General features: G+C 37.8%; 1 protein-coding gene across 2 annotated transcripts in view; it reads left to right on the forward strand.

Moving 5' to 3' along the window:
• Nucleotides 1-27,587, forward strand: part of UPF2 (UPF2 regulator of nonsense mediated mRNA decay) — a 110,904-nt gene that overhangs the window by 77,516 nt on the left and 5,801 nt on the right. For both annotated transcript variants that reach the window (XM_058681917.1, XM_058681918.1), the window contains exons 15-21: nt 1,172-1,355; nt 7,622-7,761; nt 11,005-11,109; nt 11,410-11,508; nt 14,438-14,605; nt 23,689-23,830; nt 25,234-25,354. In XM_058681917.1, the coding sequence (XP_058537900.1) occupies nt 1,172-1,355; nt 7,622-7,761; nt 11,005-11,109; nt 11,410-11,508; nt 14,438-14,605; nt 23,689-23,830; nt 25,234-25,354 (959 nt within the window). The remainder of the gene's footprint in view (nt 1-1,171; nt 1,356-7,621; nt 7,762-11,004; nt 11,110-11,409; nt 11,509-14,437; nt 14,606-23,688; nt 23,831-25,233; nt 25,355-27,587) is intronic.

A 27,587-nucleotide genomic window follows, 5' to 3' on the forward strand; every position in this document is an offset into this window, starting at 1 on the left:
ATCATCATCAAAAGTAAACTCTCTTTCAGAAGTGTGTTCCTTATTTGCATTTACTCTGAAATCCTAGACTGAGAGAAAAAAGCCACTTAGAAATATCCAGGAGCAAAAAGAGACCAAAGTATTTTCCATACTGATTAGTCGGCAGAAATGTGTAGTAGGGTATACCTAGGAAATAACGAGTAAGGAGTGAGTGAGGCCGGGGAGATGAGGGCAGTGTGTTCTCCCAGGACAGAGGATGTACAGTGAAGTATGGGAAAGCCAGATGGAAAGTATCACCTGCAGCAGTGCTTCTAAACTTCAATATGAATATGCACCACCTACAGGTATTGTTAAAATGCAGATTGTAGGGGCGCCTGGGTGGCGCAGTCGGTTAAGCGTCCGACTTCAGCCAGGTCACGATCTCGCGGTCCGTGAGTTCGAGCCCCGCGTCAGGCTCTGGGCTGATGGCTCCGAGCCTGGAGCCTGTTTCCGATTCTGTGTCTCCCTCTCTCTCTGCCCCTCCCCCGTTCATGCTCTGTCTCTCTCTGTCCAAAAATAAAAAACGTTGAAAAAAAAAATTTAAAAAAAAAAAAAAAAAAAAAAAAAAAAAATGCAGATTGTGATTCATTCGGTCTGGGGTGGGGGCCTCAGATTCTGCATTTCTGACAAGCTCCCACTTGAGGTCCACACTCAAACTGGAAGAGAATGAAAGCACCCAGAAGAATACCTGTTTATATACAAGCAAATTCTTGGGTTGTGCTTTTTAGTTAAACTAAATGTAGGAATTACAAAGTATGAAATCGAATGAAGGAACCAGGCTAGGAGAAGAAAGGAAGGATATCTAAACAGTGCCATATACACAGTGGATGTTCAATGAATGCTTGCTGATTAATGATTTTTTTGTATTTCAGAAACTGTATTTTCAGATACTTTAATTGACCTTTTAAAATTAAAATCAAAGCAGGTAGTATAGAGAAAATGATGATAATGTATCAAAACTATGGCTTTGAATCTGGTTGTTTTGTAAAATCAGTATTTGGGAGTGGGGTTTCTGCCTTGTGTCAGTACCTAGAAATTTATTTGGTATTTTATTTATGATTTTAACTAGGTAACATCACAATACAGATTATTATTTGAAAGTATTTTGGTTAACAATTTCTTACTGCTAAATTTATTTTTCATTTGTTATCAGCGTTATGTTTGGTGGAAGAAAAGTTTGGAGGTTTGGACAAAAGACCATCCATTTCCTATTGACATAGATTACATGATCAGTGATACACTAGAACTGCTAAGACCAAAGATCAAACTCTGTAATTCTCTGGAAGAATCCATCAGGCAGGTACACGACTTGGAACGAGAATTCTTAATAAAACTAGGTAAGCAACTAATTAAAGAAAATGAAGATGATATTTGGCAGATTGTTTTTAGAATTTGCTTCATACTATCTGTTTGCTTTTGTATACTTCCGATTTTCAGTGTTGAGTGTTACTTAATAGTGTTAGGTGAGACCTGAGTGGCATATTTGATTTCACTGAATAATCCCAAATTGGAGGAAAGCAGTCATGTAAGTAGGGATGGAAAAAAACACAGTCCTGTTAGCTAGGATTTTTGGTTGCTAATACAAAGTACTTTTGATTAAAGCATCTCTTATATATGCAGTATGTATGTATTTTCAACAAGTATTATTTCCTAAGACAACCTGGGCATGACACTGTAGGGAGGAGTATCTGTTAGAAGTTTGGAACTACCTTGTGGAATTTCAGACCTAATTCCTTGGGAGAGTTGTCTCTTTTTCTAAGGACTAGAGAAAATGTGGGAAATAACGTGTTACAGGAGACTTGGTCTATTTACTTTCTCCACATCCTTCTACAACTATTCTGGAAAAAGAGTTAGCTCTTGAACAGTTCCCACAAGGGACTAAATGAGCTGACTAACTTGGTCAGTGGAAATAACTGGAATGAGGTGTAGTCTTTCAAGTCTTGTTTGCTTGCTAATAGTTCTTAGCATGTTAGCATGTTTTAGTGTAGTCATTTCAAAGTGACATGCTTTTAGGCTGTTAAGCTAGTGTTTTATTTCCTCCTAGCACTCAGCACCCATATGTCTGTCGCCGAAAGATCCTTAAGCTTCACCAGTCACACTAATTGCATAAATTTACTATGTTGCATATATGAAAAACTACTTTTCATGGCAAAGCATTTGTGATTTTTTTTTCCTTTAAAACTGTTTTTCTTATTATACCCAGCATTTTAATAGAATTTCTTTCTCTAAAGATCCGTCTTCCTTTGGAGAATATGATTACTGTTATCTAACTGAGCAGTATTTTTAAAGGTGCTACCGATTGTGTAACTATTGACTTTTCTACCACTCCACCCAGAAGGACATATGTGATTCTTTTGTTCTTTGAACTTTGTCCCAAGTCAGCACTTTTTTTTTTCGTTTTCATATTTCCAATTGTACAAATTGGAAATGGTCATTTCAAGCGAAGTACTTATTTATCTACTTATTTATTTCATTTACTTAACATGCTTTAATATAGTTAAGTCTTAGTCTTGTTTCCCAAAAACCTTCATGAATGGTTCTCTCTGTGTAGTGGGCATGAGATAGCACTAGTTTGACACCCAGTTTGATAGCAGCAAAGAGTGTGGTATGCTTTATCCTTTGTAGAGCAAAGGGTTAAATGAAAGGACCGCAAGCTTCTTTTGAGGGGTCTGTTCCTGTTTAGAATACGGCAAGGAAAAAATAGGCCACCATTTGTGAATGAAATTCTAAAGATGGTGGCAACTGGAATCAATATCCTCCCAAGTCCCATTTTTCTCTTGCTTTAGAGTCTAAATATCAGGAAGAAGATGTACATGAATGAATCTATATTATATTATAGATTATATTATATATATATTATTTACATTATATATATAATATATTATATATATTATATTATATTAAATCTGTATTTCCTATTGATAGATAATACAGTATCCTTGGTAGTTTTTTTTTGTTTTCAAGCACTTTGTAAATTCTTTATTATTTTAACTTTATAACAACCCGATGTAAACCTAATAGTTAATGAGAAAGCACTACAAAATTCCCTAAGATTTTTAAGTCATTTTTAATATTATTAGAAGTAGTACTTATTCGGGGCGCCTGGGTGGCGCAGTCGGTTAAGCGTCCGACTTCAGCCAGGTCACGATCTCGCGGTCCGTGAGTTCGAGCCCCGCGTCAGGCTCTGGGCTGATGGCTCGGAGCCTGGAGCCTGTTTCCGATTCTGTGTCTCCCTCTCTCTCTGCCCCTCCCCCGTTCATGCTCTGTCTCTCTCTGTCCAAAAATAAATAAAAAACGTTGAAAAAAAAAAAAATTAAAAAAAAAAAAAAAGAAGTAGTACTTATTCATGGCAGAAATCCTGAAAAATACCGAGGAAACAAAAATTACATATTCCATACATAAGAACAATCATGTGTTAACATTTTTTGGTACATGTTCTATTCTTTTGAAATTTTTTCATGTTTGTAGTTATATTACCGGATTTTTTTTCTACCTAATACTTACGAAATTTCTTCCTGACATGAAATATTTTTCTAAGTCTTAATTTTTTTTTAAATTGGCTATATTCCTTTGTATGAATGTGCCATAATGTATTTAATCTTGTTGTTTGATACTTAGGCTGTTTCCAGTTTTACATTAGTATAAATAACATTTCTGTGTGATTTTTGTGTGCATCTTCGTTTTCTCAAGAAAGACATAGAATTATTGGCTCAGACATTCTCTTCCAGTTTAAGAACAAAAAACAAAGTGGTAATAGGCAATATAATTTAGTCAGGCATGGAAGTTGTAGACTGTATAATAATACAAGGAACAGAAATGAAGGAAACAGAAGTGAAAAAAAAGAAGACTCATGAGTAAATTATAAAGCCAACAGTGTATTTCATAAATGAGAAACAAATTCAGTAGAACAGAATAAAAGGCCTAGAAGCATCCCCAATTAAATATAAACTTATTTAGTGTATAATAAACTAGGAATCTTAAAAAATAGCATAAGGGCAACCGGTTGGCATATAGAAGGAAAACTGATATAGAGCCACATCTGATATCCTCAAACTCCAGATGGATTAAGGAGCTAAGTATTTTTAAAAAGTTTTTTTTTTTTTTTTCAACGGTTTTTTTTTTTTTTTTTTTTTTTTTTTTGGGGACAGAGAGAGACAGAGCATGAACGGGGGAGGGGCAGAGAGAGAGGGAGACACAGAATCGGAAACAGGCTCCAGGCTCCGAGCCATCAGCCCAGAGCCTGACGCGGGGCTCGAACTCACGGACCGCGAGATCGTGACCTGGCTGAAGTCGGACGCTTAACCGACTGCGCCACCCAGGCGCCCCTATTTTTAAAAAGTTTAAAAAGATATATGATTATCAAATATCTGGAGATGTTAATTTTCCCAAATTCTAAAACAATTGAAGAAAGCACACACATGGCCACAGATCTGGGTGCTTAAAGCTTTTATACCATAGAAAAATAACTGAAATTAAAATGAGGACAGTTTGCATGTCAGGTTTGTTTCACTTGCATAAAGGGCACAGGCAAATTGGTAATAAATTAGAATATCCCAAAAAATAAATGAACATGATAAGGGAAGGCGGGGAGAGTAAGTGTTCTTACTGAGTGCTGCCTGATGCCAGAAATCAAAGACTGTGCTCTCTCTGACATGTTGAGTATGGGAAGAAATGCTCACTGGGGCGCCTGGGTGGCTCAGTCGGTTGGGCGGCCGACTTTGGCTCAGGTCATGATCTTGCGGTCCGTGAGTTCAAGCCCCGCGTCTGGCTCTGCTGACAGCTCAGAGCCTGGAGCCTGTTTCAGATTCTGTGTCTCCCTCTCGCTGACCCTCCCCTGTTCATGCTCTGTCTCTCTCTGTCTCAAAAATAAATTAAAAAAACGTTAAAAAAAAATTTCAAAAACAAAAGTTAAAAAAAAAAAAAGAAATGCTCAACGTGTCTAGTAAGCAGAGAAATATAAACTAAAGCAGTCTAAAAGGAAGTATTACAGTTACTACTATCTCAGTTATGAGCAGGAAAACTGAGGCACCAAGCAGCGTTTTATTGTTTGTCTTTTGTATTTTTATCCCTATGTCCTTTGGGTATACATTTTTATTTCATTGTTTATTTTAGATTGACGGTGTCCTCGGGGTCAGCAGTAGGATAGTTCATATATACCGTTTAGTAAATGCAAAATGTATTTATAAATTGCTTTTGAAACCGACTTGCAATGCAAATGCAAATGTGTTAAAAATAGTATGTATTTTTCTTAGAAATTAGTAGGAGTATGACTATCAAAACAAAGTGACTTACAAGTTATAGTTCTTCCCAACCTGCATGTTTTAAATGGCTGTAACAAAAGCGTAAAAATAGCCCGTGCCATGTGAATTTATCAGTACGTGATATTTTTACCAAGAATGTTTAGATTTAGACAGTCGTGGGGTGCCCAGGTGGCTCAGTCGGTTGAGTGTCCCACTCCAGCTCAGGTCACGATCTCACGGTTTCTGAGTTTGAGCTGTGCATTGGACTCACCGCTGTCAGTGTGGAGCCTGCTTCGGGTCCTCTGTCCCGCTCTCTCTACCCCTCCCCCGCTCGCTCTCTCAAAAATAAACCTTGAAAGAATAGATTTAGACAGTCGTGACTTTAAAATTTTGCCTTTGATAACTTAATTTTTTTGTTTGTCTGTTTGAAAGAGACAGAGTGCGAGTAGGGGAGGGGCAGAGAGAGAGGGAGAGAGAATCCTAAGCCGGCCCTGCGACGCCAGCGCATAGCCCAGTGCAGGGCTTGCAACCACAAAACCCCGAGATCATGACCCAAGCAGAAACCAAGAGTTGGATGCTTAACTGACCGAGCCACCCAGACGCCCCTCTCTTTGATAACTTAGAGAACAGGGGCGCCTGGCTGGTTCAGTCGGTTAAGTGTCCGACTTCGGCTCAGGTCATGATTTTACAGTTGGTGAGTTTGAGCCCCGCGTCGGGCTCTGTGCTGACGGCTCGGAGCCTGGAGCCTGTTTCAGATTCTGTGTCTCCCTCTCTCTCTGCCCCTCCCCTGCTCATGCTCTGTCTCTCTCTGTCTCAAAAATAAATAAACATTAAAAAAAAAAAATTAAAAAAAAAAAACTTAGAGAACAGTCAAATATTGTTTCTTAAAGTCTGTATAAATGAATAAGCAAATAAATAAAATTTATATATGTAAAATCTAAATTTGTATCTGTGAAATCTAGTAAGTGATGAGAAAATAAGTATTTAAGTTAATGGATTCTCATTCTGAGACACCATCTTATTTTCTCAGCATTAATTTTCCTTTCTCTCTGAGCATTATCCATCTTTTCTTAAATTTTATTTCCAAACTTGAATGTACCTACTTTAATCACTCTGTACACTCATATTTTTGTCAGTTCAGTTAACTTCTTAGACTTAAGACACTGGAATAATTTTTTTTACTTTTATTGGTTAGTTAATTATTGAAACTCTCTGAACTTCAACATTCCTCATAAAATGAAAGAGTTAAATCATTACATGGTTGCTAAAGTTTCTTTTTGCCCTAATCATCTAAGAGTCTGAATAAAGTATTTATTAAACACCTATGTGTTTATCAATATATGGCCTCTGATAAGTTTTGAATGTATAAAACAAGGTCTTTGTAGTGAAGAGTCTTATAATCTGATGTCATGTTTTATGAAATCTTAGAAAAAAATACTACATGGTGTATTCTTAGATGAAAAGTACCATGAGAAATTCTCCAAGAGCTTTAGGAGCAGATAGGAGGAAGAGTAATAGATTCAGGTACTCATTATGTGTATTCAGGAAGTAAAATTTAGACTGAACTTAGAGAATGTATAGGACTTGAAAGTACATAGTGAAGGATACTCTGCATTGAGAAGAGTATCTGATGAACAAGATTGCAAGATAGTATGCTTTGTGACAGAAGAGGCCCAGCTATAGGAGAAGGCTAGAGAGAGACAAGGGGAAAGTCAGATCAGATGAGGCATCTTGAAAGTAGAGAGAGTCGTTTGGAATTCCATTGTTAACTAAGAATTGACTAGGCAGTGAGATGTGACTGAACATAGGAGGTGGGAGCAAATTCAAGCCCGGGGGTTCCCTTAGGAGGAGAATGCTGTTACTGAGGAAAAAAAATTAAGCACTTTGGTGACACGCCTTTGGCTCCTTCCCTTAGTCTTAATTTGCAGACATTCAAATTGATAGCCAAATGTGATTTCTCTTACGTGGTTGAGGCTGCATTTTATGTGCTAGTACTTTTTGACATGTTCATTTGAGATGGAGATAAACAGAAGCTGGAAAAAAAGTACACATATATTATGTGTGTGTGTGTGTGTGTGTGTGTGTGTGTGTGTGTGTGTGTGTGTACATATTATATATGTATATATATATATATATATATATGTTGGTTCATATATATAATGTATCATTGATTTTTTTTTGTTGAAATGAAGGTCTCTTTAGTTTGTAAAATGTTTCTCAAAATAATTTTAAATTGTATTCTTGTTTTACTATTCTGAGAAAATGGCTTTTGAGTCACTTTAATACATACTTCTAAATTAAGTGGTATAATACTGAAAATTTATCCTTTTTTATATACTTCTTCACTTTCTCCTCATTTCAAGGCCTAGTAAATGATAAAGATTCAAAAGAGTCTATGACGGAAGGAGAAAATCTTGAAGAGGATGAAGAAGAAGAAGAAGGAGGAGCTGAAACAGAAGAACAATCTGGAAATGAAAGTGAAGTAAATGACCCAGAAGAAGAGGTGATGACTTTTATTTATAGCAAATAGGTACATTTGTACAAGAGTATCTTGATTATTTGAGCCAAGATTTCCTTGAATGCATAAAATAAGATCTCCTTCCAACCTGCGAACTCTGAAAGTTTCCTGAGAAAGTAGATATAAATGATAAAAATTTAGAACTGGAATGTTTCTGTAATTGGTTTCCATATAATAGGTAGACATTACATTGTTCTTTTAAAAAATGAGGTTGTTGTAGAAACATTCAACCATATAATTTAAATTGGATTATTAAGCATTTTATAATAATAAAAGGAAATGACTGTATCAGACCAATCTTATGGCTGCCTTTGGATTTTGCTTCTACACCAGTTAGATAAACAGAATCTAATAAATTAAACAGCCTTAGTAAATGTGACTTCAAAGAGTGACTTGCGGGGCCCCTGGGGGGCTCAGTTGGTCGGGTGGCCAACTCAGCTCAGGTCGCGATCTTGTGGTCTGTGAGTTCGAGCCCCGCGTCGAGCTCTGTGCTGACAGCTCGGAGCCTGGAGCCTGCTTCAGATTCTGTGTCTTCCTCTCTCTCTGTCCCTCCCCAGCTCATGCTCTATCTCTCTCTGTCTCTCAAAAATAAATAAATCTTAAAAAAAAAAAAAAGTGACTTGCTTTCCTATATTCCTCATTTGAAGAATTGGGATGTATTACATTTTCTTCACTAAATACATTTCCTCCTTTTAAAAAGTGAACTTTATAATTTTGAAAATTGTATCTTTAAAAAAAAAAATGTGTATTTATCTATTTTGAGAGAGAGAGAGTTTGAACAGGGGAGGGGCAGAGAGAGAGGGAGAGAGAGAATCCAAAGCAGGCACCACGCTGTTAGTGGCGGCCAGACATGGGGCTGGATCTTATAAACCGTGAGATCATGACCTGAGCCTAAATCAAGAGTCTGATGCTCAACCAGCTGAGCCACCCAGGCTGAAAGTTGTATGATTTTTAACCATTGCTTACTTTTCCAATTGCAGTTGAATATCATACATGATACAGTGTGTTTGCTAAGTGGAAAAAAACACAGTGTTCGGTCGGCATTGCATGAGCCTTGTCTGGGAGCAAAAGTGAGAGAGATGTGGTTTAATAAGTGAAGTTGCATAGTTTGCTTCTCCTCCCACTCAAGACCACCCTCTCCCATGGTTGCTCTCTGAGCATAGGGAAAACATTGTTAAAGAGAGAAAGCGGGTTGATTAATAGCAGTGAATAAGAAATTCTGCAACCGCTTGTTTCAGCTGAGAAAGAAAAGGGCTGGAGTTCACTCTTCAGACAAATTGTGCTCTTTGTTTCCATCTTGGTCCTCACTCCTTCAAGCTCCGCGCGTGGCATTTTGAAGTTCTCCCCGGCAGCTAACAACCAGAATATTTCCTCCTTAATATCAGCTACATAAATTAAAAATGACTTTCAAGATTAACTAAATGTTCTTCTAAAATTTGAATTTTCTTTAGCATTTATACAATTTAGCAGGTTAAATACAAGATTTATCATTATAATAGCAATAATATTTATCGAGCATTCATTGTTCATAGTCACTTTTTTAAACACTGTATTTACATTACCATTTCTCATACCACCCTGTGAGGTAGGTGAGAAAATAAGGGACAAATAGGTGAATTTGCCCAAGATCTCAGAGTAGTAAGTGGTGAGCCAGTATTTGAACTCAGACGGTGTGACTGGTGCTGTGCTGACCTCTCCTGCTCTCCTTAGCCAGCTTAGATTTTGCAGTCTGTTCACTTCCAGATCCCACAGGTTATTATGTCAGTGTATAATAGGGATTAGGACAATGAGATTCTTGTCCAGCCTTTCAGTTTCAAAAGTTAATTAATCCATTGTGTTTGCCTGAGTTATAAAAAAATAAAGGGTAAGGAGAAAAAGTTAATGTATTTTATTTTATTTTTTTTAATTTTGAAAGAGCACAGGCAGGGGAGGGGCAGAGAGAGAGAGGGAGAGACAGAATCCCAAGCAGGCTCCATGCTGTCAGCGCGGAGCCCCACTTGGGGCTCAATCCCACAAACCGTGAGATCATCACCTGAGCCAAAATCAAGAGTCGGATGCTCAACTGACTGAGCCACCCAGGCACCCCAATGCATTTTAATTTAAGTGTTAAGAAATGATTAATTTTTTTCCAAGGGCAAATTTAAGAGCATCTCTATTGCAAATTTGGTTGTGGATTACAGACTTATGTTAAAAAAAAAAAAAGTTAATGCATTTGAAAAAAAGTAAATGCATTTCTGTACATTCCCAGAGTATTTCCACTTTAGAAACTCTATAAGTTTCCAGATACCAGTATAGTAAATTATAATACACTATTTGGATTTTTAAAATTGTTATGTTATTTCTCATTCACATTCATTGTCTTGGCACAATGAGAAGATGCTGGATTTAGTGTAGTCTTTTTTTACACTTACAGAACCAAGTGAGAGTGAGTTATGTTGTTGGAAGTGAAAGGCTGCACAGATGGGGCACAACTGTGTGCTTTTGTATGTGTCTGCCCTTTTGAAATATCCTTTGGGGTTCTGTTCAGTCTTCTGTTTGAAAGGAAATCTGGCTGATCGAAGAGGAGGTGGGGGCATTGACAAGAGAGGATGGGGAGAAGTGGTGAGGGGGAGCAGAATGTCTAGCTCCTGCTTAATAGGCAGTGTGTCCTTGGGCAAGTCACTTCCAAGCCTTAGTTTGTTCATGTATAACAATGGGGGCGTGAGGTCTTATCCTGCCTTCTTAGAACTGGATAAAGCAAACAAAATGAAGTATGTGAGAACACCTTATAGGCTGTGGTGCTCTGTACAGTGTAGTGCTTTATAAATCTGCTTTCCACTGCTAACCAGGCTAAATTTGAACTATTTACTGACGTTCATTCCAGAGTTAGTTGAGTATTAAAGAACTACTATGAGAAACTCAGTCTCAAAACAGCCAGGGAAGAGGAATAACATAAAAGGTTCAGGAAGCTCATTCCTTTTGGAATTCAAGGAAAAGAGTTTCTACAAAGGATCTTTGTATTATTAGATCGGTGGAAGATAGTGAAATGGGTTTTCGGCTACTGGTGTGCATTAGTTTTCAGCTAATGTTGCCAACTGACTTTGCCCTAAATTGTAGGCAAACCACATAAAAGGCTGGAACTTGAGAATAATGAACAATTATACAGAAATTTTTAAATCTTTTTAAGTAATGTAAAATATAGCAACCCTTTTCAAAATGTTTTAATCTTCTAATGTTATATAATTTCAGGAGGGTTCTGATAATGATGATGATGAGGGCGAGGAAGAAGAGGAAGAGAATACCGATTACCTTACAGATTCAAATAAAGAGAATGAAACAGATGAAGAAAATACTGTATGTATGGCTGAAAATTTGCTTTTGAGGTCACACAATATTTTCATTAGTATTTCAGTTTTAGCCACTGAAGTTGTGTTTCTTGTGATTATTGAAAAATATTCTTTTGGAAATTCATTTCAATTTGTTTTCCTATCTAAGTACCTTACTGTATTAACAGGTTTTTTTAAACATGTAGTGTTACACATTTTACTCACTTGTTCCTTGAGTTATGTTGAGCAAGTTATCCATACAAAAGACTCTGCCATCCAAAACTCTGGTTACAATTTGTGGTCTGATTTCTTGTTTTGTTTTAATAAGGAGGTAATGATTAAGGGAGGTGGACTTAAGCATGTACCTTGTGTGGAAGATGAGGACTTCATTCAAGCTCTGGATAAAATGATGCTGGAAAACCTTCAGGTACGAGCGGTTCCCCTATTCCAGAGGGTCCTCTCCCTACAGGATACTGCAGCCCATTCAGTTGTGGTGGTTACAGGGGTCTCTACAGCTTAACATTTGCCTCTGCAGCAACAGTACAGTTTGCGTCTGCCAGTTGATGTGCACATTTCTTTGGGATACACTGGGGGAAAATGTAGTTAATGTAAGACTTTGAACAGAGTAATTTCATTGTACCAGTCCGCCTTTTTTCTCTGAAGTCCTATCTCTGTTGCTAAGACCTTTTACTTACAGTTTGTTTACAATTCAAACTTGGCCAAAGATCAGTATTTGGGGAAATTTAATACACTAAATTATGAAGCTTGATTTAAAATTTGAATAACTTGTCTATAAATATTTAGAGGAATATTGGTTATTTGATGTTTAAAGAAATTTTGTTTAATGTATTCTTGACATTAATACACTGGATTTTATAAAAAGCTCCATCTTCCCAGTGATATAGAATAATTATGAATAAACAAAATAGCTAGGAAACTTCTGGAAGCTGGCAGGTAAGATACTCAGTAAGACAATAAAGCATTTTAAACACACAATAATAGATTGGCACAAGAATAAATGGATTAATGAAATAGGAAAGTCCAAAATCGACCTAAAACACAACAATTTAATAATATGACAAAGACAACACTGCAAGTCAGTTGAGGGAAAATGTATTATTCAATGGATTGTCAGTAAAAATAAAGCTGGATTTCTATTTTATATCCACACCGGAATTAACTGCAAACTTATCAGAAATCTTAATAATTGTGAAGACTGTTGATTATTGCATTAAGACTTCACCTTCTTCATACAGTGCTGTCAGACACTATTAGTATTGCTACATTTCACTTAAAGCCACAGTAAGGCCACAAGAGTAGTAGTGGCGTAGTCTGTTTTCAGCCATCTTGCCCTATTGCTTTCTAGCCCAGAATGCCACGAGAAATGCCAGACCAGAAACAGACTGTATAATGCAGGGTAATGGCTGTATTATATCAGCAGGTCCCACACCGGTGAGGACAAATGAATGACCCAGGGTTTTTTTTGTTGTTGATTGAAACAATAAAGTCATGCTAGAGCTCACTGATAATCAAAAGATAAGCAGATTAAGAAGAACCTTTTTATCAGATCATCAGATACTAAGATGCGAAAAGTGATACTACCCATTGTGGTTAAGTATGGGTAAATATCTGTATTTGGAATATGTAAATCAGTCCATCTTTTTTAGAGAGAAACTTAGTAAACCTAGCAAATAGGCATGGCTTTTGATCTAAAAGTCCACCCTTAACTAATTTTCACCCAAGTATATGAAGTTAAATATATAAAGATGTCATACTGTAATGGGGAAATAGGTTTAGTAGAGAACCAATTATATAAATAAGAGAATATCCATATAATTAGCTCTGTATATACTCAACACAAAGATGCCCATTATATAGAATCAAAAAGAAGAAAAACATGTATATAGTGAAGAACAGTATGCATAGATGGAGCTTGTGTGTACATGTGTGTTACTAGTATTTTCAAGAAAAATGTGGAGAACACGCCCCATTGATACTGGTTGTTGTTCCTTGGAGCGTGGTGAGGGAGGGGTCGGTATGGAGACACTGGCTGATGCATTTTTGTATTTAAATAATTTACAAAGAGAATATGTTCGTTTTATAATTAGAAAAAAAGTTAATTTACAAATAAAGATTGATCTAACATGATCCTTTGAAATTTTAAGTAAAAAAGTCTTTGTAAATCTTAGGAATCTGGGAGAGCATCAAGCAAATTCTACAAATTGGAACTTATAAACAATAAGACCTTACCCCTTTATTACCATTTTATTTGATTTAGGTCTCTTGCAAATATGGAGCCTATATCAAAGGCCATTTAAATTGTGGTAAAGCATTTTCAAACCTTCGTGGCCTGTTAGAATTACCTGCTTAGATTTGAAGAATTACATTCAGCTCTTTCCTCATTTGTGCTCCATTCAGCAAATACAGAAAATTACGTGCAGTTTCCAAAATGCACCATGCTGTTTCATGTCCTTGCTTTTGGACCTGTCCTCCCCTTCGTAGACTCCCTCTGTATCCCCCAGACTGCTCTGCTGCCATCTGCTTACAAGAAGTCTTATGAAGCCTTAAAGACATTCTCAGACGTCCCAGTTTTGTTTAGTCTTTTGTGAAGTTTCAGCATCCACCCACTCCTAGCCAGGCCTTTATAGTCACTTCACCCCAACACAGGTTATACATGACGTGGATGAATTGTAATTAATTTATTTCTCTATCCTAATTAACAGTTTTTGAGCTCTTTGAGGATAGAGACTGTCTTTTTAGTATTAGTGTCTCAAGTAATAAGCCCAACGCACAAGTCTTCACTGAAGGTTTGTTTAAATAATTGATTAATAAATCCAGTGTCAATCTTGAAAACTTGATATTAACAAAGTTAATCTGAACAGTAATAGATTCCATTCATTCCTAAATATTAATTGAGCACCTGCAGTATTTAAAACACCACTAGGGTATTTAAAACACCAGGGAAAGGGTATTCAGTGCCGAACCCCGCCAGTCTGGTGGAGGATTGTCACAGAGAAGCAGACACTTGTGACACATGAGAAGTATGAAGGAAGATATGTGGTGCGGGTATGCACTTCAGGAGCATGCGGAGTCAGGAGAACCTACAGCATTGTGTGTTTGAGCTGCTCCGGTAAACAGAGCCAGTCACTGGGGACTTGCACAGGTCTTCCCAGCCATACGTAAGAGGTGGGGGCAGAGGAGGGGGCGCCTCTGTCTCAGCTGCCCGTCAGGTTACTTTGGCTCTAATGATGATTGTGTTTTAAGAAATAATGGCACTGAATGAATTGTTCAGTTTATGTTTACATATATCCCTGTGTACGTTGGAGTATTTATATTTTTTCATTTCTATCTTTAAGCAACGAAGTGGCGAATCTGTTAAAGTGCACCAACTTGATGTTGCTATTCCTTTGCATCTCAAAAGCCAGCTGAGGAAAGGGCCACCACTCGGTGGTGGGGAGGGAGAGGCGGAGTCTGCAGACACTATGCCCTTTGTCATGCTAACAAGAAAAGGCAATAAACAACAGGTAAGAAACTGGCCACCACAGGTGATTGTTACTTATCAAGTGTAAGCAATAACTTTGTTTTATAGGTTGTAAGTTATGTTTTGCCTATAAGAGGAGAAGAGTTGGAAACATGTAAAGTATTCAGTGGTAGGGGCGCCTGGGTGGCTCAGTTGGTTAAGCATCCAACTTCATCTCAGGTCATGATCTCACGATTCATGAGTTCAAGCCCCGCGTTGAGCTCTGTGCCACAGTTTGGAGCCTGGAGCCACTTCAGATTCTGTCTCCTTCTCTGTTCCTCCCCTGCTCACGCTCTCTCTCTCTCTCTCTCTCTCTCTCTCACAAATAAAGATTAAAAATAAAGAAAGTATTCAGTGTAGAAGTAATTTTATTTTTTATTATGTATAGAAGACACAGCTGACTTCTTTTGAATGTATTTTTTTTCTAAAATTTTTTTGTTAACGTTTATTCATTTTTGAGAGACAGAGAGAGACTGAGCGCAAACGGGAGGGGGAGAGAGAGAGGGAGACACAGAATCTGAAGCAGGATCCAGGCTCTGAGCTGTTAGCACAGAGCCTGATGCAGGGCTCAAACTCATGAACCGCGAGATCATGACCCGAGCTGAAGCCAGACATTTAACTGACTGAGCCACCAGGCACTCCATTGAATGGATATTTTTTATTTCTTTCTTTCTTTTTATTTATTCTTTAAAAGGAAAGGACATTTAAATTTTGAATTCATATGTATTTGTTAGAATATATAAATCCCTTGACTTTCAGGAGGAAGGTTTCATAAGTAAACTCAGGGTGGGAAAGGAAAGGAGGGTGATGACAGATACATCTCAAGAAAATGTTCCGTGGTTAAGATTTTTCTTGAAAATCATTGTTTTTGACCCCTAATCCTTCTCCATTCTCCTTATACTGCTTCCTCCTTGTTTCCCATGTCTTACAGATGGCCCTCAAAATCATTTCCCTGACCGCTAAGCTGTTAGTTTAGGGATTCATACTTTGGTTCATACATTCATTCATCAAATATTATTGAGCATCTCGTATGTGCCAAATACTGTTCTAGGTGCTGAGGCTATGGTGATAAATAAAAGTCCCTGCCCTTGTGAGCTCACATCTTGCTAAGGTTGACAAATGTATTTGTAAGGAGTGAAAAATACTATGAAGAAAATAAAGCCCAACTCTCAGACTCAACTCTAGGATATATCACATATTACTAATTCTCTAAGAGTTTTTTCACATTTCAACATTTCTGAAATCAAGCTGCCTCTTAGCGTTTATAACTGGCAGCACTTTTTTCTGTTTTAGTGATGTGTGATATAATGGTGTATCTTACAATTAATGGACCGTCAGATTCTACGAAATATGGCAGCCACCACAACTTAGAGATGAGTTGAATGCCTGGCTTCCATATTCATTCACACAGTCACATAACAGGTAATTGTTGTTCACTTGCTGTGTACCAGGCACTGCCCCGTGTGCAGAAAGTACAACTGTCACTAGAGTTCCTTCTCTCTTGGGAGCTTTCATTCTGGTGCTGGGAGGCAAACAGTGAAGAAATACGTAATGTCAGGTTGGAGGGAATGCTCGGAAGGAAAATAAAATAAAAAAGAGGCTAGAGAGAGATTGGAATGGGAGGTGCGGAGCCTGCTGTTCTGGGACGATCAGCAGGTCCTCTAATGAGATGCCGTCTGTGATGGATGGGATAGTCTGTTCCCTCCGGCAACACAGCCTCCACGAGATGATGCCCAAATTAATTTTTATCTTTGCTTTTGTCAGGTAATTTCTTACATGCCCAGAGGATCAGAGTTGTGCGGGGTACATTATTTTGTTATACTGCAAGTAAATCTTGAGATATAAAAACTGTACACCAGTTAGAATCCTGGAAGGGAGGACCAGAAAAGACTTTCCATCGTGTTGTGTGTGAAGTTAACCTTGGCTCAGGCTCAGAGCACTGCTGTGTCTTCAGACATTGCCTTCATGATTCCTTTCCAGCCGTAGCCTTTCCTCCATTGCGGCCTCTGGGGTTAGTTCTCAGGAGAGCTCTGCCCTCACCCACCCTCAGGCCAGGGGTGAGCTCTGGCATGTCCTCAGTCCCGATCCTCCACTGAGTCCCTAGAAAAATAAGGGCGGGGTGGGAGGAGGGTTTGATCCAGACCCTAAACTGAGCTTTGCAAAACCGCGAGTTCATCATGGTTCCTAGGATTCTCCAAGCCCAGAGTTTCTGCTTTTCTTTTCTAGGGACTGCATTGCTCTCTGAGCTTCGCTTTTCTGTTTCAGTCATTACCTTTTAGATCTGCTTCATTCTTTCTTTTCTTTAAAAGCTCTCAGCCCCTCCCTGACCCCATCACCAAATGTTCTTGGCATGAAAGAGAGGGGTTTTTCATTGTGAAGGGCTGTACCTGACAACCTCAGGTAGCTGTCCCTTGGTTACCATTTCTGTAGCGCTGCTGGACATTTGTATTGCTGGCATACTTCTCAAACACTTTTTCTTATCTGAAAGGGGGCTTAGGAATATCTTTCTGTGAAGATCAAATCACACAAAGGAAATAATTTGTTTTCTTCATTTGTCCCTCCTTTTTGTGAGGCACATGTGAAAATTCATTTTAACTTTGTCAACTCGTATACCCCATTTGACCTTTTTAGAACATGTAGGCATAAATTAAACCACAGCCTACCTAAGAAACTCCTGAGCTTTGAAAAATAAATTCATTTCAGCAGTCCTAAATTCTATCAAGCAAAGTAAGACTATGTGTTTATTTTGTAGAAGGAATATTTTTGCTTTAAAGTAGACAAATTATATACTGTAGAACCCAAATAACTATACAAAATGAAGAGTGGAAGTTCTTATTTCTTAAAATGTGAAAGTCTGTTTAATTTTTAAGGAAACGTTTTTATTGAACTTTATTAAAAAATATTAGCAAGCATGAAATGAGAGCTCAGAGTACTTGGTTTTTAAGTAAATTTTCAACTCATAAACTTTATTTGGAATTTTGGAAAATGTTCAGTTTCAGGAACATTATTTGAAGAAACATCACTGGTATTTTGTGGTCTGAAAAAGAAAGTTATTTTGTTCTGATTTTTATTTCTTTATTTAACTTTTGGGTGTTAGCCCTTCTGGTGCAACGGTTTTTCTAGAAATGTGAAATGTTTTGCCTTATAGGAATCTTTAATTTCTAAGTCAAAGATCTCTTTGTGTACCAGATTTGTGCTCAGAAATAACTTTCTTCTGTAGTCATTAGGAAAATAAAAATTTGCACCAATTAGGGGCGCCTGGGTGGCTTAGTCGGTTGAGCGCCGACTTCGGCTCAGGTCACGATCTCGCGGTCCGTGAGTTCGAGCCCCGCATAGGGCCCCTGTGCTGACAGCTCAGAGCCCGGAGCCTGTTTCAGATTCTGTGTCTCCCTCTCTCTGACCCTCCCCCATTCATGCTCTGTCTCTCTCTGTCTCAAAAATGAATAAAAACGTTAAAAAAAATTAAAAAAAAAAAAAAATTGCACCAATTAAATGAGTAGTTAAAAACAAAGAGGATAATGCTATTCATAATTTCTTTCTTTCTAGATTTAAATATTTATGAAATAGAGTAATGAATTGAAATAAAATATTTTGATCATTAAAACAAGTTTTAATGTAATAGGAGCATTGTATTATGTTTTAAAGAGCTTTTTTTGATTGCTTTAAACAAGTATACATTATGTTATAGCTTAATACTTGTAAACAACCCATTTCTTTCCAGTATTTTAATATTTATAAGGAGTCATCATTTATTTTATATATTGTTTATCAATTGATACTTAAAGTAACTCGGGATTATGTGTGTATATATGCATGTGTGTATTTCAGTTTCAGCTACAATTATGAAGTAGCTTTAAGATACAAAGTAAATCACCTTCATTCTATTTTTATATTCCAAGAAATCTCATTTGAGTGACTTTAGTCTTTTTGTCATTTAATTTGCCATAAAGTAGTGACTCTCTTTTAAAAATGTTTTAAAAGCTTTACGGGAAAGGCACTGGTGAAGTGGCATCAGAAAATTGGCCTCTTGTGCTCTCTGTATTTAATACTGTCTCTTTGGTCTTCTTTTTAAGTACATAATACTTGGAACACTTTTGTCTCAGGCCAGTTAGTCTTATAAATGAATAGAAACCTATATTTTTCACATTTTTGATCAAATCATTATGAAATTTCTTATACGATGTTTTATGTTGTTTCATTAGTGTGGTAAATACCATCACCATTAATCTCGTCGTTACTGAATTAAGAAGGACAATTCAAATGTTATTATTAGGAACCCAGTAAGGGGAAAAAATGGCCACCCTGTTTTCTCTCTGAATATGTTAATGTAGTGACAGATCGAAGCATCTTAGAATTGCAGCTTGTGGTTTCATAGCAATCAAGAAAGTGTCTGCATGCTTTGCCTTTAGTGTTTTGTAAAACAGTAATATGTCACTCTTTCTACGTTTGCATGTATTTATACACATTTACAAACCAGTTTGTAAAGCCCCTGAGGAAAAACCAGCCAGCTGAATAAGTAAGAGCATTGTAATATTTGGAATCTGTAACTTATCTTGAGAGACTCAGATTTGTTGCCTCTCTTTACCCTTACCATCTCAAATAAGGCATCTTATTTGACACTAGGAACAGAATGACTTAAAATTTAGCTGTGATTCTTGAAGCCTAATAGGTATTTTGCATTTCACTGAGATAGTACTCAACATTGCCCATATTTCTTTACTTTAATAAAGATAATAAAGTAATTATGGTAATAATAGCTAAAATATATTGAATTCCTACTATGTTTCCAACATTGTTCTTTGATATGTTCTTTAAAATTGTTCTTTAAAATTATGTGTTAATTTATGTAGCTGTGTCTTTATTGATTTATACTGATGGGTTAAATTTTATTTAGAGTATTTGTCCCTCTGATGTCTATTTACTAACCAGATTTCACAGTTGTTGTGTTGAGGGAAGGTTGGAAAATTGTGTCAAACCATCGTTTTGGAGATTGTTCTCATAGTTGTGGTCTTTGTAGAATTTGACATCTCTGTCTCTGCTGTCCTAGTAATTTGGCGTACTTCTGTGTACAGAGTCTGTTTTAGTTCAGCTTTTCTCTACCATTAGTTCTTTTAGCAGTGGATTTGGAAATGCGGGTGCAACAGGATGCTTTCCTCATGAATACTCCTGAAAATTAAAAATTTCATTATGAATTACTGTGACATCTTAGTAATTATGCTGCTTATTAGGAAGAGTACATATATTATGAAGTTTTTGTTTCACATTAGATACATGTTAAGAGTCTGGCAGAAAATTCACTTGGAGCTGAACTTTTTCATTAAATTACTTTTTGTGTACCTTCCTGAGTTGTAAAACATAAATTAAAAGGTTTATTGGAGGGAACGATGGCCATTTTATTTTCACTTTGTTTCTGTTGCTTTTGTTAGTGGACATAAGAGACAGTTGGGGCAAGTCCCATCTGATAGAGACATTCCTGGTGCAGACTACTGCACAGGCCCAAGGATAGTGTGCAGAAGCATTCACGGGTTTCACTTTCTACTTGGTGGTTGTCAGTCTCATTCTGCTAAGAAGGTGATTTTTTTAATTGAACTTGTGGTTTTATTTTGCTGCAATTTTAGTTTCAGAATGTCTAGTAAGTAATGAGGGCAACTGTTCTGAACTTTGTTATTTTGGCGCATTATTAACAGTTATTATTTATGGAGAACCTGGTGTGTGCCGGGCCCTGTACTGCACACTCAGAGGTAGTACTACCTCAAAGGTAGTGTGGAAATCCTCCTTGTATAGTTGAGAGAAAGAGCTGTGAACCCCATCTGTCCGACTACAGAAATCCGTGTTCTCTGCAGCATTGCCTGGCAAGTGCTTATTTCATGAAAGCACTGACCGTAATGTGGAACTGAAAGGAAGTTTGGGGAAGAGGCACAAAAAAAGATAGCACAGAATTCATAGTTGTGGATGAAGGGAAAAGCAGGACCATGATGAAACCATGGACAGTAGAATTTAGCAATTAACAGTCCACAACCTGCAGGTTTTAAAGGAGATGTGGTTGAGAGGATATGGAGATCCTTTTTTTTTTTCTTTTTTCTTTTGGTGTGTAGTTGACGTGAGGAAGTAGTTTTTAAAAGGCTGCGTTCAGGGCCAGAAGAACAAAGGATAATCCCACTGCTTGTGGAGAGATTTGGGAGGAAAATAGCTGTTCACTTTCATTTTTATCAAGTGGGAAGATTCCAGGGCACCTGGGTGGCTCATTTGGTTAAGCACCGGACTCTTGATTTTGGCTCAGGTCATGATCTCACAGTTTATGAGTTTGAGCCCCACATCAGGCTCTGAGCTGACACCGTGGAGTCTGCTTCAGATTCTCTCTCTCTCTGCCCCTCCACTGCTCGCTCTCTCTCTCTCAAAAATAAACATTAAAAAAAAAAAGAGAGAGAGAGAGCAAGGAAGATTTCAACCAGGAAGGGTAAGTTGAAAATTGGGTAAAATCAGATAGTGTCCAAAGGGATAACTTATCTACTTTAAATGAGTCCCAGTCTTCAGGCAAAAATAAATTACATACTCGAGGACTGAAAGAACTTCTGTATGTAATTGTAGAGCAGTTGTCGTTAAATTTAGAAAGTTTTTCAGAATGAGGCAGTAGTCAAAAGATTCATAAATGAGCAAATGATTTCCTTTTTCAAAGAGCAAGGAAAAGTATATTCTGAAAACTATATAATCCTGGAAACTTGATGTCAACTTTCAGCATAATCCTAGATTGAATTTTAAAACAGATGATTTTAGTCGTTAGGAAAATGAAAGTTAAAACCCAGGGTGAAAAATACCACTATATATACTCACCAGAATGGATAAACTTAAAAAGAGATAGATAGGTGGATAGATAGACCGACCGACTGACCATACCAAATGCTGGCAAGGGTGTGACACAACCGGAACTTTCATACACTTTTAGTGGAATATAAAATGGCATACCTACTTTGGAACACATTTTTATAGTTTCTTAAAAAGTAAAACACACCACGGGGTACCTGGCTGTCTCAGTTGGCAGAGTGTGCAACTCTTGATCCTCGGGGTCATGAATTCGTGCCCCATGTTGGGTGTAGAGTTAATTTTTAAAAAATTAAAAAGTAAAACACACCAGGTATTCCCAGCTTTTCCTTCCTAGCATTTCGCATTTAAGAAAAATGCATACATATGTCTACACAAACATTTGTTAAATATATTTGTAATAACCCCAAATAGAAATCCCAAATGCTATCAACAAGTGAGTGGATAAACAAATTGTGGTGTACAAGACAAGGAAATGCAGCTCTACAATAAAAAGGAACAAACTTAATACATGCAGCAGCATGAATGCATCTGAAAGTTGTTGCGCAAAGTAAAAGAACCTAGACAAAATAAAATGTGTGTTGTATGATTCAACTTACGCAAACTTTAGAAAGTACAAGCTATTCAGTAGTGACAGAAATCAAGTTGGCAGTTGCCTGGGGGTGAGGTAGAGAAAGAGATGGGTTACAGAGGGACAAAAGGAGCCTTTGGAGGTAATGGACATGTTCATTACCTTGATTGCAGTGAGGTTTTCTTGATTGTATGTGTATGTGTATTTTTTTTTTCTTTAAAAGATGGTTTTGAGCTCATAAAATAGAACGGGATAGTTGCAGGGAGTCTGTACTCAACCACTCAGCACATTATGTCAGACTAAGCTCATCAGGAAGAACAAGTGAGGTCTGCTAGGCTGGTAGCCAAATGGACTACCATTTTTTTTTTTTTATGTTTGTTTATATTTTTGAGAGAGAGATAGAAAGCACGGGCAGGGGAGGGGCTGTGGGGGGCTGCGGACAGAGGGTCTGAAGTGGGCTCCATGTTGACAGCAGAGAGCCCAACGCGGGGCTCAAACTCATGACCTGAGCCAAACCGACTGAGCCACCCAGGCACCCTGCCAAATGGACTACCTTAAATATATTTTTATTTTGCTATATGAGACACTTAGTTATCTACTGTGGTAAAGATGAAATGTAGTTAGTTGGGTTTGTAGATGTTTTGTACCCACACTTAACTACTCTTCACCTTAGTGTATCTGGCCAACTGCATGTAGTGTTCTGGGTATTAGGTTTTAAGAGGAATATTGACTGACTGAAGAGCGTCACATAAAAGAGAATACCAGAAGAAGACATCTGAGATAATAACAAAGAATCAGATTGTCAAATCAGATTCAAATGAATCGGAATTTTTATACAGTGTTAAGCTTTACTAATAATTTCAAGGTTGCAAGCATCAAAAGGGCATAGGTCAAGCAGAGAGAGGTCTGGGGTCCTGAGCACAGCTACCTATGCCCTTTCTTTCCTCATGAGGCATGCTGTTGATCCAAAGTATTAGAGGAGGTCTCTTAACTGAGTTGTGCATGTTACACACAGCAGAGAGAATTCAGGCTGTGAAATGTTTCTGTCTTGTACTCAGATAGTTACATAGCTTACTCATCTATTTCCAGGGAACCATGGTCCTTACATTCATAGATTTCTATCTAAGTTTGTTTACCTTGCACAATCCAAACCAGGGATATCCTGCTAAAAACAAAAGCATTTCACAGATAAGGACTCTCTCTCATAACAGAGAAATATGTCTCACAGGGCAGTTGCTTAATTCTTCCTCTGTTCTAACATTGCATTCTATCTTTAGAAATAAGGTCTGTCAATACTAAAGGTGGAATAGATTTGTTCTGTATCGTTCAGGAGGCCAGAACTGGTTCCAGAGGATAGAAATGAAAAGGCTGCAAGTTACAGCTTGCTATATAAAAGCCTTTTTTGACAGCGACCCATAAATAATAGGGTCTGTATGATGGAAATTGATACCCTGTTGCTAGATGTGTGCCTCCAAACATAGTGCGGGGAAAAGAGAGGCTTCTCCTTTTCTTGAGGTTGAACTTGATGGTCTTCCATTTCCTAACCATCCCTAGTGGATTTGTCTCTAGTAGTTTAAGACTATTGTCTGTTTATGTTCTTAGATGATACTGTCTTTATTTAGGCTTATTTGAAATCTTTGTTTTCTTCTTTTGATTTTCTCAAGCCGTTTGTGATTTCTTTTGTTATTTTTTCTCAGTTTAAGATCCTTAATGTACCCATGTCTTCCCAACTTGCTGCAAATCACTGGAACCAGCAACAGGCAGAACAAGAAGAGAGGATGAGAATGAAAAAGCTCACACTAGATATCAATGAACGGCAAGAACAAGAAGATTATCAAGGTATACAGTCACTTATCGGACAGAAGTAGAAAATGGTTTTGCCTCTTGGGCTTTTTAAATATCGAATATCAGAGTTCTTATCTCCCCCTTTTCATGTCATCTTTGTAAATGTTTGGCCTGAGAAGTTGATTGTTTTTTATATTCCTTCCCATCTTCCTTTTTCTCACTTACTTGCAAAATAACGATATAGTTTTCATCATACCTTGCTAACTCCATTATTCAGTTAGATCCCATACTGTTAGAGCTATGTTTGCAGGTGAGATGAGGATCAGTTTTTAATTGGGTCATGTTGCCAGTCATCTGTGAGCAAATTAAATCAATACATAGTTATTATCTTATTTTGTCTGTTGGGGAGTCCTGTCTCAAGGGCCCCGTGCTTCTTCAGATTTGAGAGTATACTCAAATTAAGATTCCAGTTTTGGGGCGTCTGGTGGCTCAGTCTGTTGAGCGTCCAGCTTCGGCTCGGGTCATGGTCTCACAGCTCGTGAGTTCGAGCCCCACGTCGGGCTCTGTGCTGACGGCTTGGAGCCTGGAGCCTGCTTCGGATTCTGTGTCTCCCTTCTCTCTCTGTCCCTAACCCACTCGCATTCTGTCTCTCTCTCAAAAATAAAATAAACATAAAAAAAAAATTAAGATTCCAGTTTTATGCAGATAAACCGAACACTCTTGAATTAACTGGAACCTTATGTGCACAGAGTCCGTGAACACTTCATAAACCAGCCTCTTGGCATTTCTGTGACACCTGAATTTTAGAGTCATAACATGTCTGTTGATACAGCACTGTACTGACACACTACTTTCTATGCAAGAGGTTGTTGCATAAATAAATATTTGGTTTTCTATCCTTGAGTCGGTCTTCTAGAATCTCTTCTGGTTGATACCCCACATTTTTAATAATAAGTAAGCTAGTACTCAGTGTAAAGGGCTTAACTGTGAGCTGGACACTGTCTTATGTACCACAGTTCTAGGAGATAAGTGCTTATTCTCATCCCCATTTGACATTTAGGGACATTTAGGGAAACTGAACTGGAAGACCCATGGCTAGTAAGTGGCAGAACTGGGATTCGTTCCAATAGTGTCTTGTCTGGCTCCAGACAATATGCTTGTAGCTATTGAACTAGACTGCTTTTCATACTGTTTTACAGCCTCGCAAGATACTTATGTGGTGGCCAAATTGACAGGATGGGGGACATTGGATATTAAATGATATTAAAGAGCATGTCTCCTCTCTTGATGTGCTCTTTCAGAATTTCTTAATCATTGTAGACTGTGTAATGGTTATTTTTGTTTACTCCCCTACCTAACAACTAGTAAATGTGATCTCCCTAGGGTTTTATTTGCTTCATGGAGGGGAGTGCATTTACCAGAGTTAGCCACCTTTTCTGTTTTGCTCCTGCTTACAGAAATGCTGCAGTCTCTTGCCCAGCGCCCAGCCCCAGCAAACACCAATCGGGAGCGGCGGCCTCGTTACCAACATCCAAAGGGAGCACCTAATGCGGATCTAATCTTTAAGACTGGTGGGAGGTAGGACAGTCCGTCTCTCTTTCTTCTGTAGCTGTTTGTTTTTCATGATGTCCACATGAATAGATTGTTCTGGATTACACCTAATGATAAAGGCCTGATTACTAGCAAAATAGAAAAGTCTTTGAGTTGTAAGTATTTGAGAAAAAAAACCTATTTATAGAATAATTACAGGGTTTTTTTTCTTTTTTCTTTTTTTTTTTTAATTTCAGCCACAGTGATCTTGGCTTTCACCCTCTCTGTGTGGACTTCTTTGGATTTTTAAATTTTCTCTTTTGCATTCATAGAGATGACTAGTTATAGATGAATTTGAGAGAAATCACAGGCTTTTGTGTCAGAATTCTCAGGTCAGTGTTAAGTAATCCCTTTTTTACAAAAACTCAACCTGTTTCCTAGACTTTCAAGCTTTTAGGTTGAGTTCGTTTTGAGGTATTTTGTTTGTTTGTTTTTAATTGTAAAATGTCCTCCTGGGATCTATGCCAGTTTTACCTTTTTTTTTTTTTTTTTTTTTAAGTAGGCTCTGCGCTCAGCACAGAGCGCAATGGAGAGCTTGAACTCATGAGCCTGGTATTTGAGTTGGATGCTTCACCAACTTAGCCATGCAAGTGTGCCCTCCAACCATGCTAGTTTTTCTTAAACTTGAGTTGCTTAAAGTGAAATAGTTAAAACTCTAGAAGGAATTTTACATAGATGTTTCCTAATAAGATCTTATTTGTCTTTTAAGGGAGAAAATTATTTAAAGTTTTTCTGAGATCTGATCTAAAGACCCATACCATCAACTCAGTTTTCTGTCTTGTGGTCGAGTTATGATCAAAGATGTCATTGACTTTGCTGCTCTTACTGATCTCCTTCGGGGTATTAGTGTTTAGCTAAGGACGTACATCAGCCCCAAGACGTCACCACATCAGCCCCAAGACGTCACCTTGCTGTTAGGGGCGGGCAGGTTAGGTGTGGAAGGGATTGTGCTCTGAGCGGGAGCAGAAGAGTTCATTATTGTGTAGAGCAATGCTGGGGAAATGGCACAGGTCTCTTTTACTTGCTCTGTGTTTGTTCCCAATAACATTTTTCTTTTTCTTTTTTTTCTTTTCCTTTTTCTTTTTTTTTCTTTTTTTTTAATTTTTTTTACATTTATTTATTTTTGAGAGACAGAGAGAAACAGAGCACAAGTAAGGGTGGGGCAGAGAGAGAAGGAGACACAGAATCCCATGCAGGCTCCAGGCTCTGAGCTGACAGTACAGAGCCTGACATGGGGCTCCAACTCACAAACCGCGAGATCATGACCTGAGCCGAAGTCGGGTGCTTAACCGACTGAGCCACCCAGGCGCCCCATCACATTTTTCTTTGAACTATATGCTTGGACAGCTCTAATCAAATTGCTGGTTAGAACATTGGTTTCTCATGACAGTTTAGGGGTCTGTTTTTTTAACATCTATGGAGTGTAATGTTTTTAGAAATCCAAGTTAGAACTGATGTACAAATCCATCTAATTAGGCATAAGATACTAGGTTATTTTTATTATCCAAGCTTCATTAAAGTCTTTTAATAAAATCTTTTATTGGTACTAAAATGTGGAAGCCAGCTATTTTAAGAGGCCATGCAAGTTTTAGTTTTCAGCTTTTATATTTTCTTACATACCTTTAAATATATTTCAGTGTTCTTGATATACCCGTTTCTCTTCTTGTCTCATGATTGGTGAACAGAACTATTAAGAATATTTTATCTTGAGTGGCGCCTGGGTGGCTCAGTCGTTTGAGTGTCCAACTCTTGATTTCAGCTCAGGTCATGATCTCACAGGTCATGGGGTTGAGCCCGTGTTGGGGCCTGTGCTGACAACATGAAGCCTACTTGGGATTCTCTCTCCCTCTCCCTCTCCCCCTCTCTCTCTGCCCCTCTCCCACCCATACTCTCTCTCTCTCTCAAAAATAAATAAACTTTTAAAAAAGCAAAAAAAGAACTTTAAAAAGAGGAATATTTTATCTTGATGTTTTCCGTCAATTTCACCTGTTTATATTACAGCTTAACATCTCTGAACAGCATTATTTCTGTTAAAACCTAATCCCTTCTTGAGTCACATAATGCAAGTACAGTGTCTTTTCCTAATTTTTAAATGTTTGGGTAGATTTATAGAATCAGTAACTATGACATTTGGTACATAATGAGTATTTCCGGTATGATTTGCTCCCCTCAGCATCTGCCATGGGTTCAGTCCTCCTGTACTATGACAAATTAAAAAGTA

This window comes from Neofelis nebulosa, chromosome 8 (assembly GCF_028018385.1).
Source record: "Neofelis nebulosa isolate mNeoNeb1 chromosome 8, mNeoNeb1.pri, whole genome shotgun sequence".
Taxonomy (NCBI): Eukaryota; Metazoa; Chordata; class Mammalia; order Carnivora; family Felidae; genus Neofelis; species Neofelis nebulosa.